General features: G+C 37.7%; 1 protein-coding gene across 1 annotated transcript; it reads right to left on the bottom strand.

Moving 5' to 3' along the window:
- Positions 1-709: 709 nt before the first annotated feature.
- Positions 710-7,687, bottom strand: LOC147473066 (protein FATTY ACID EXPORT 7-like). Its single transcript, XM_086587855.1, has 3 exons — positions 7,261-7,687; positions 6,680-6,814; positions 710-1,197 (listed from the first exon to the last, which is right to left on the bottom strand). The coding sequence occupies exons 1-3, from the start codon at positions 7,574-7,576 to the stop codon at positions 1,058-1,060; spliced, it is 591 nt and encodes a 196-aa protein (XP_086443981.1). The 5' UTR covers positions 7,577-7,687; the 3' UTR covers positions 710-1,057.
- Positions 7,688-9,934: the final 2,247 nt, after the last annotated feature.

Here is a 9,934-nt window from a genome sequence, read left to right on the forward strand (position 1 = left end):
TCAACAAGGTTCCCAAATGCATCTGGGCCGTTGGATTCTACAGATCTGGTTATCACCACCGACCATTTTAATTAGGCTTTGATTAACCTTTTAATGTTATTTCTTCAACAAAATAATGGTGGCAACTGAAAAGAGCACCACCACTACCATGGATTCTCTAATGGTGGTATCATCTCTAGTGGGAGAAAAAAGTGAATGTACATGATTGTGAAAAAGAAGTCTACGAGATCCTTAATATCCAACATTCTTTCTTAATTTCATCATCTCTTATTCAAATTATCTAATTTTCCATTTCATATTTCTTCAATTCCATAATCTCCTCTTCAATTTCATGTCTAGTATTAGTTTTTCTTCATTTTGTCATATTTATTTAAAGATCAATGGACTTTTGTGAGGTTTCAACTACAGCCTTCAACAGCGTAGTGTGCCAAAGGTTCTTAGCTTACTAAGCAGTGCCAGCTAGCCCACTTTCTGCCTCTGGCGCTCTATCAATCTCTGGAAAATCTTTGGGAATCTTTGCTTACCTCTAAGCATTATCTTTTCTGCCATCTCCTGTGATCTTCAGTCCACCCTTCATTTTTAAAACCTTCTCCTTGGCCTATGCTCTACTTGTTCTCATATGGTGAATTAAGTCCTGTCACTCCACCTTATCCACAATAACGATATAGTTTTTAAGCTCCTATTCCAGTTATATAGAGAAGCAAACATATTGACTAACATTCAATATTAACAACAAGATTGTCTTCTAAAGAGAGTGCAAGTTCTACAACACCGGATGTCCCGATCTGCGATGAGGTACAGTTCTGAACATTTGAATACATGATGTCATTCTCAACCTCCTTTATGGAACTCCATGTCTATTCTAGTTCAGTTTGAGTGATCAACATGAACACTTTATGTCAGGCAGCAGATCCTATAGCTACAAAGACTCAGCAACTTAAAGACCGTGTCCATAAAGAGTTCTATTTAGCATTGGAGCTGAAAATACAACAGTCACACAAAATCCTCCAACCAAAAGCAAAACAGAAGACATATACATCCCCAAATCTAAGCTTCATTAGTGCAGACTACGCAGGATCCCATGAAGGTATCCACCTGTCATAACGAAGGAAAAAAAAGATACCAAACCTGCTGGAAATATTTTACCAGACTTTTTGAAGCGAGAACCCATCACTCCCAAAAGAGCCGCAGACAAGCCTGGAGAGTATAAACCAAAATGTAAAATTTAGTATTTATATTCAATAAAAAAAGCCAGCAGCTTCCAAAAGTTGCAGATAGTAAACACAACATTATTTGGATTATTGAGCAGCTGGTGTCAGGTAGCCACCAACTCTATGTGGCAAACTCATAATACTAGGAAGAGGATCCAAAAAGATTAGTCTACTACCGAGCAACAAAAAAAAAAGATCAGTCCAATCATCCAATGTATAAAGTCTTGGGTGAACTGTCAGAGACTGATCTGATCTCCTAGATGCATTGCACTTAATCTCAAAGATCACAATGGCGCATATTAATCTCATAGAATAACTATCTCATCAAACAACTTATCACGTGACAAGCCTTCTCTTATGTGCATCATGATTTTCTTTAGCTAAGCATTGTCGCAAAATATAGGTCTGGGTAAAAACTTATGTCTCTAGCGATTCATATCACTTCTAAATCAACACGTGGTGATCATATCACAGAAGTATCAAAGTTCTTTCTTAAGGGTTTTGTGAATGTAGTGTAGCTCTATACATTTGTTAAAGCCTTCTACAATATGTGCTGTCAAAACCTAATTGAAAGGTAGTGCAAGACATTAAATTCACAGGACCTTATTTTTTGTTACTCAGGAGCATTTGGATGCAAAAGAATGAAGACATGTATAATTTATGATTTTACAATAGTGCTACAGAATGCACAAGGATAACATTTATGGAGCCATGGCAACGTGGCATTTTAAAATTGTTTCATTTCTTTATATCATGACTACAAATCGAGATAATAATTTTTGAAATTACAATGGATAATGATCTAGGAGTGGGGATTATGTGTCGAGAAGATGTTCTACAAATCCAAGATTCAAAGTGAGTAATCATAGATGTTGCAACCCATTTCACAATTTTTTATATTTTTATAATTCTCGACTCCTTGGTTAGATGCTGAAGGCAAGCACTACACCTAATCTGACTTCATCAGCTGAACCCGTTTGGGTTGCCTACGTACCCCCTTATCGAGGGATCAAGCTGCACCGTAGTTCTCTTCTCTCTCCACTCTTTTCTATCTCACTCTTGGATTCTCCACCTCTCTAGACGTCATCTCCTCTGGTTGTCTCCCTATCCTCCTCTCGTTGTCTCCTCATTCCAGCTCCTCTGCTCTAGATATCTCCTCCTCTCTTCCTCCTCATCTTGGGGCATCATCTCCCTACTCCTCCTCCTCTCTGACCGTCGTCTCCTTTGGCCGTCGTCTCCTCTGGCCGTCGTCTTCTCCCTTCTCTGCTATAGATATCTCCTCCTCTCTTCTTCCTCATCTCGGGACATCATCTCCCTACTCCTCCTCCTCTCTGGCCGTCGTCTCCTCCCTTCTCTGCTATAGGTATCTCCTCTCCTCTTCTTCTTCTCATCCGGGACATCATCTCCCTCATCTCTCCTCCTCCTCCCCCCTCGGCTGTTGTCTCCTTTCTCCTCTTCTCTAGATCTCCTCCTATTCCTCCTCCTCTCGATCGTCTCGTCTCATCATTTCGTCATCTCCTTTGGTCGTCGTCTCTTCCCTTCTTTACTCTAGATATCTCCTCCTCTCTTCCTCCTCATTTCGGGACATCATCTCCCTACTCCTCTTCTTCCCTAGCTGTCGTCCCCATTATCCTTTTCTCTAGATCTCTCATCCTCTTCCTCCTCCTCTCTGGTCGTTGTCTCCATACTCCTCTTCTCTGGATCTTCCCTCCTATTCCTCTTCCCTTTGGCTGCCGTCTCCCTTCTCCTCTTCTCTAGGTCTCCCCTCCTCTTCCTCCTCTCTCTGGCCAACGTCTCCATACTCCTCTTCTCTAGATCTCCCTCCCTCTTCCTCCTCCCTCTCCTCGGCCGTCGTCTCCACCTCTGGTTGTCTCCTCCCTCTTCCTCCCCTCAACCTCTCTTTTTTTCTCTATCTGGTGCCTCCTTCCTCCATTTCTTCTTTCTCTTTCTTTTTCTCTCCTTAAGTTCCATTCTCTTCACTTTTATATCTCCTCCTTAGGTTTACCTCATGGGGCCTAACATGGTCTTGGGCCTATTCTCTAGGCCCAATACATACAATGGCCCATCTTATGAAAATGGCTACTACAATAGAGCTCTTAGGGTTATTAACCACTCTTACCTACAAAAGTTGGCGTATATATCGTATCATTAATTATAACTGCGCAATTTGTTTTGTTGGGTGTAATATTTGTTAGTGCTAGAAATTCCACGAACTCGATGTCTACAGAAGAGATCGAGTCACAACTTCCAAGGTACTTATTTTTTAACATGCAGTCGTGCAGCAAGTGCCACCACCAAACAAGCTACTTTTGTAAGACTTTATGGAAGCGGCTATGTACTAATTGGAAATTTAGTAGTACTTCTCGTCCCCAAGCAAATGGGAAGATAGAAGTTGTCAATCATTTTTTGGGTAATTTGATTAAATGCCATGTGGTGAAAAACCAAACAGTGGGATCTTATGTTTCTCAAGCGGAATTCACTTACAATACAACTATCAATCGTTCAATTGGAAAATCTCCTTTCCAAATTGTGTATTCTAAGATTCCTAGTCTGTTCTTGATCTCGTGGTATTATCCAAGATTACAGGTTCCATTGTTGCAGCTAGGGGTGTCCACGGTTTGGTTCGGATCGGTTCCCACTATAATTCTGGACCGAATCGTACTCATCGGTTTAGAGAAATTTAAACTGAAACCGAACCGGATCTTAGACAAAATCGATTTAAACCGAACCGGTAAAATGGGTTCGATTTCGGTTTAAAAACCGTAATAGCCCAAAACAGAAAGCCCAAATGTTTTGTCTAATTAAGTTCAGAATTCTTTAATGCTTGGATCAAAATGTGTAAGCCTGAAAAAAAATAAGCCCAATTGTTTAGCTTTTAGGCCCTTTTTTGTAAGGCTCAACATTAAATTTGAATAAGCCCACTACTACATTAGCCAAACTAACATCTTTATACAATTTGTATAACACAATGACTGTCTTTTAGTCAATGTGGGACTAATCACTAGCTATTTCTCAGTTCTCACAACAGATGTGCATGTCTCCTTTTCTGGCTTAACACCATCAACTTAAGCACTTTCACTTTCTTTCTCAACACATCTTTACCCACTCAATAAATGTATTCATGTGATTTCAAATGAATGTTTTTGGTTTAGATATATTAAATAGATGAGATGTGTTGGAGTTCAACTCACTTCAAGTAGTTTATATGAGTTTTCATGGTTCTAGATTGGTGTTTAAGTGAGTATGAATTGTGAAAATCTAATTTGGCTCTATGAGTTTAATCAAAGTACAACATGTGTAGGGGTTTTAACTCAACTCATGAAGTTGAGAATTGAGTGTTCTTAGGTCAAAATTGGTGTTTGAGTTTGTATCAATTGTGTGAATTTGGTTTGGATAAACATGTGAAATGGTTTAAAGTGTACTTTTATCCAATAAATACAACATTTGTAAGAGTTTTAACTCAACTAATGGCTTTCGGAATTGGGTTTTCTTAATTAGATCTAAATTGGTATTTGAATTGGTATCAATTGTACAAATTTAGGTTAGATCAACATATAAAATGGTTTAGATTGGTCACGGGTCTAATTGGGGTGTTCAAGTGGGTGTAAATTGTATAATATGAGTAATGTGTTCATAAGTTTCTAGTGTTGCATGGGTACGGGACGGAGTGTCTGGTTTGGACACGGATACGACGATTTGGACACGGCAAGATTTGAGAATTAGGGTCTGTTTTGCTTGTGTCCGTGTCCAGGACAGGAACGCGATACAGAGGAAATTAGGGCGTACCCATGCGACAGAGGTTCCTACAATATTTGGTTTGGATCTTCATATATACAAGTAATGTGTAGGGAGGATTTGAACACCATCAGCCTTACCTTTTTTATTTTGGAGCTTAGTTCCACATCCACTAAAACTAAGAACAACTCTGGGTGAACTCTTATTATATAAAGGAGTTGATGAGAGATCTAGACCATAGTTAGCAATTCGGCGAATTATTCTTTAATTCGGACAACGTTTAAAAAGGTCGTATTTCTCAATGATACGGAATAATTCGTTAATTCGGCAAGAAATCATTAATTCTATAATTATTCGCGAATTATTCGTATTTTCACTATAAGTCTGCTGAGTATGCTGTCAAATTTTCCGTATTGAATTTTTGCCGCATTATGAATAGCTAACTATGGTCTAGACTAGTACTTAAGTGGTTGGGCTTTACCATGTGTACCAGTCCATTTCAAGTTGGATCACATAAATTAGCTATTTCTTCAACAACTAAATAACAAATAATAAAATTTTAAATATATATAATATTAATAAAACAGTTCGGTTCGGTTGTTATCGGTTAACCGAGGCCAAAAATCGCGAACCGAATCAAAAGTTATAAAAACCAAAAAAACTGGCTGGTTTGGTTCGGTTTGTCGGTTTTGTGTGAACAACCCTAGTTGCAGCTGATCATATGCCTTACAAAGCTTCTCATTTGAAAGAAGATGTGAAGAAAAAGATTGAAACCTCCAATGTTAAGTACAATAAAAATGCAGACATGCATCATCGTTTTCAATCCTTTTGAACAAGGTCATCTTGTTATGATTTATTTGCACAAAGAAAGATTCTCAATAGGAACTTATAACAAGACCATGATGAAGAAAAATGGCCCTTTTAAAATTCTTCGTAAGTTTATCAACAATGCTTATGTGATAGATCTTCCATCCAAACTCTCAATCTCCAAGACATTCAGTGGGAATTTTTCTATTTCAAGGTGATGAAAAGATTTCAGTTCCATTGACAAACTCAGGGTTAAGTTTTTATTCAATAAGGGGATTGATGTAGACCATCAAGCTATGATGTTTCTAGATAAGAAGATAGCAAGAGAAGATAGATTTCCCTTTTTATGTTTCCCGTTTAGTTTATTAGCAAGTCCTATATTATTTGATAGAGTTTCCTATTTAGTTCAATACCAAGATCTAATGTAGTTTAGTAAATCTATTTAAAGTTCTATTTTGTTTAGGATACTTTACTACTTCATTTCCAAAAACCTATTTTATTAGAAGTTCTTATTGGCTCATCCATATAAAGAAATTCATTCAATCAATAAATTTTCTCAACATCAAAATTATCAATCTTCTTCTTGGTTATTCAAGAAGACCATTATTTTGTTTCAAAAAATGTTAGTTCGAGTAGAAACCACACCAATCCTAGTTAGCAGTTAGCACTAGGCTTTACAATCACATCCGCTTCGTCGCTACCATATATTGAGGTAAGTAGCTTTCAGTATGTCTGTGTGTCATATCGGACACAGAATGTGGACTCGTATCCGAACAGGAATATTTTTAAAATATGAGCGGTGAAACTGTGTACATAAATTTCACTTCAATAAGAATTATTCCAGGAAATGGTATTATTTTTGGGAAAAAGGGTAATAAATAAATAGTTTAAGGTACACAATGAATTAGAATAAGCAGGCCTCTTACCAAACCCCAGGGATGATGCAAAAGCAGGTCTAATTGGGAGCTGAGTATACACGTAATACAGTATCAAGGCTGATAAACCCCCTGCAGCCAATGATTTCTGACTACCACTTTTCACATAACCCATAACTCCACCAACTGCCATATGAGAATAAGAAAGAATACATATAAATTACAGAGGAAAACGAACCCAGAAGAAATGACATGTAGACTAGAAGGAAAAATAGATTGATTCAGAGCCAAAATAACTTTACTTTCCTGAGTAAAAATAAAAACGATAAAGTTGGAATGATTATTTGAATGAAGCAGTTGGGAGCTTAACATGGCACGCTGTTATCCAGTTAGAGAATATTATCTCGTATTCCTTTTTACAATGGTAAAATTGGTAGCTGTGCAGACTCCATTTCAAAATAAATACAAGGAGTAGCTCTTCAACCAGGAAGTAAATGAAATAACAAAGCAAATGTTGAAAGGATTAAAAAGGGAGTAATCAAGGTGTCGGCCACAAAAAATAAACATAGACAGCAGCATAGAAGAAGACAATGACAAGAATAATGGAAAATCAATCAATAATGAATACATACCCCCGACAAGAGCAGCGTATCCTAGAGTCAACTTCTGAGACATGGACATCTTATTCTTGTCGTCGTTACTGTTATTATCGTCTCTGTCTCCACCGCCGCCTCTTTTACCGTTTACAGAACCACCGCCGCCACCTCCATCGCCGCCAGCCCTAGCGGAGATCCGATTTGTATGAGTAGTAGTAGTAGTAGTAAGATGGATGAATCGTCTGGTCTTGAAAGAGATTGATGCTGATCCTCCTCCTCCTCCGCACCGCCTACTACTAGTGCCACCCCAAATGGCACCGACGTTGTTGGCCAACAGACTAGACGACCCCATTTCCTTTTGAGACAGACTTGGGTTTAACTAGGGAGGAATGGAGGAATGGCCTCGGAGACTCTAGAGTAGGGGTGTAAAAAAAAATAATAATAAATAAAACAGACAGAGGCCGTCAAGCCCATGGGCTAATAAGCCCCCAGATTTAAGGGAAGGGGAAGGGCTTAGGTTTTGAACCATGAGAGCGACCTCTGCCTACCTCTAAGGCCCGCATCCCTCACAATTTTTATATGTATATATATTAGTATACTGCTAAGCAGTGGGAGGGTGTGTATGGAGCGGAGAGGAGAGGGAGAGTGCGTGGAGAGGAAGAGAGAGAGGAACGAAGAGAAATAACATAAAAGATGAGGACAGACAGACAAAAACCAACCAACTTGGTTTTTGTCCGCATAACTCCCCTTCTGCCAAGATCGTTCGCTCCGCTCACTCGAATATGTTATAAAATACTTACTAGAAAATCTATTATTTAAACGACAATTATTTTTGGGTTTTCATAAAGACACCACTTATTTTACCAATGGCTGCCCACACCCAAAACAAAACCACATGGATCCTAAGACCAACCAAATGGGCACTATTTGAAAATTGATTAGTTTGGTTTTATTTTACGTTCCATTGAATTAATGTGTATTTTATTTTCAATGTTAACAAAATTCAAAATTTTAATCATCTTCCATAAAAGTGAACGAATAGGGGAATATTCAAATGCATGATTGAATGATTTTATTAAAAAATTTGTTTTGATTTCAATTGTAATAATGTAGATAAAATATTATGGGTTTGATTCTCATCTCTTCCACCATCTCTATATCTCAATTTATAAATATATAAAAATAAGTTTTATATTATTAGTTTAAATTGATATACACATTCAAAAGTATAATAAAAAAAATTAAAACTACTAAAAAAAATTAAGTAAATTAGTGGTGTATAATTTGATTGGGCCCGGCCCGGCCCTCAGTTGGCCCTCAAAATTGAGGGCCGAGGGGATGGTAATGACTTATTTATGTCCTGGCCATACTCAACCCGGCCCTCAACACACAATAGGAGCGGGTTGACTTGGGACTCAGTCATGAGGACTTTTATGGTTTGAGGGCTGGGCTAGCCCATCCCAGCTCTCAAAATTACACGTTCAAGTCCCCAAAAGTTGGCCCTCACAAATTTAAGGGGCGGGTTGGCCTGACCCTCATGCCTATAAGGGCGGGCTAGAGCTTAGGTTATGAAGCATGAGCTCGGCCCTCATTAAGCCCTCACCAGCCCTCAATTGGGCCTCATACATTTTTTTGTTATTTTACATTATATTTATGTATTATACTCTAATTATCTAAGTTATATAAAAAAACAAATTACTAAATTAGTTTTTAATAGGAATAGATTAGAACATAACATAACATATGCATTTTTTGTAATTGATTTAATAATAGTATATAAGTCATACATAAAAGCAAATCCAACCTAACAATATAGTCAAGTATGAAAAATGTAGATGTTTTAAGAAGGTATTTGTTATTGACGGACCCCATATTGTGTTGGGCAGACAAAAAAAAAAAACAATTATTACAAGTGTGTCATTGGTCCCAAAAAGTTAAAAAAAAACAATTATTACAAGTGTGTCATTGGTCTAAAAAGTTTAATTTGAAAACCACAGGCTTAAATGACCCGGTTAAGTCGTTCATTGTGCAAACCCAACGATATAGCCACACCGTTGGAGACTTAGTCCAAACGATGTGGCCATACCGTTTGGGACTTAATCCAAACGATGTGCCCACACTGGTCAAAAGGCCAATAAACAAAACTTTATATTTTTTCAAAATTAAAATCCCAAACGGTGTGGTCATACCGTTTGGACTAAGTCTCCAACGATATGGCCGCACCGTTTGGACTAAGTCCCCAACGATATGGCTATACCGTTTGGGATTTGAATTTTGAAAAAATATAAAGTTATTTTTTTGGCTTTTGACCGGTGTGGCCACATCGTTTGGACTACTACACCGTTTGGGACTTAGTTCAAACGGTGTGGCTATATCGTTGGAGACTTAGTTCAAACGGTGTGGCCATATCGTTACGTTTGCACAATGAACGATCTAGTCAGGTCGTTTAAGCTTTGAGTTTTCGAATTTAATTTTTTGGGACCAATGACACACTTGTAATAATTTTTTTTTTTTTTGACTTTTTGAGACCAATGACACACTTGTATTTTTTTTTTTTTTGGGGTCTGCCCAACACAATATGGGGTCGTCAGTAATAAGACTCTTTAACAATACTATCTCTTCTACCGTATCTATCTATTTTTATTTTATTTTATTTTTTTCTAAAGACATAAGAACCAGTTTTGTATACTTAGTTAAAATTGATATACAT

The sequence above is a fragment of the Coptis chinensis genome, unplaced genomic scaffold, assembly GCF_015680905.1.
Source record: "Coptis chinensis isolate HL-2020 unplaced genomic scaffold, ASM1568090v1 utg498_pilon_pilon, whole genome shotgun sequence".
Taxonomy (NCBI): domain Eukaryota; kingdom Viridiplantae; phylum Streptophyta; class Magnoliopsida; order Ranunculales; family Ranunculaceae; genus Coptis; species Coptis chinensis.

Excerpts from the sequence above, each read along its gene's own strand:
- LOC147473066 (XM_086587855.1), bottom strand. The coding sequence starts at position 7,576 with ATGGGGTCGTCTAGTCTGTTGGCCAACAACGTCGGTGCCATTTGGGGT. Across the intron at positions 6,815-7,260 it reads ATACGCTGCTCTTGTCGGGG|TTGGTGGAGTTATGGGTTAT; the intron begins GTATGTATTCAT and ends CTCATATGGCAG. Across the intron at positions 1,198-6,679 it reads TGCATCATCCCTGGGGTTTG|GCTTGTCTGCGGCTCTTTTG; the intron begins GTAAGAGGCCTG and ends TATACTCTCCAG.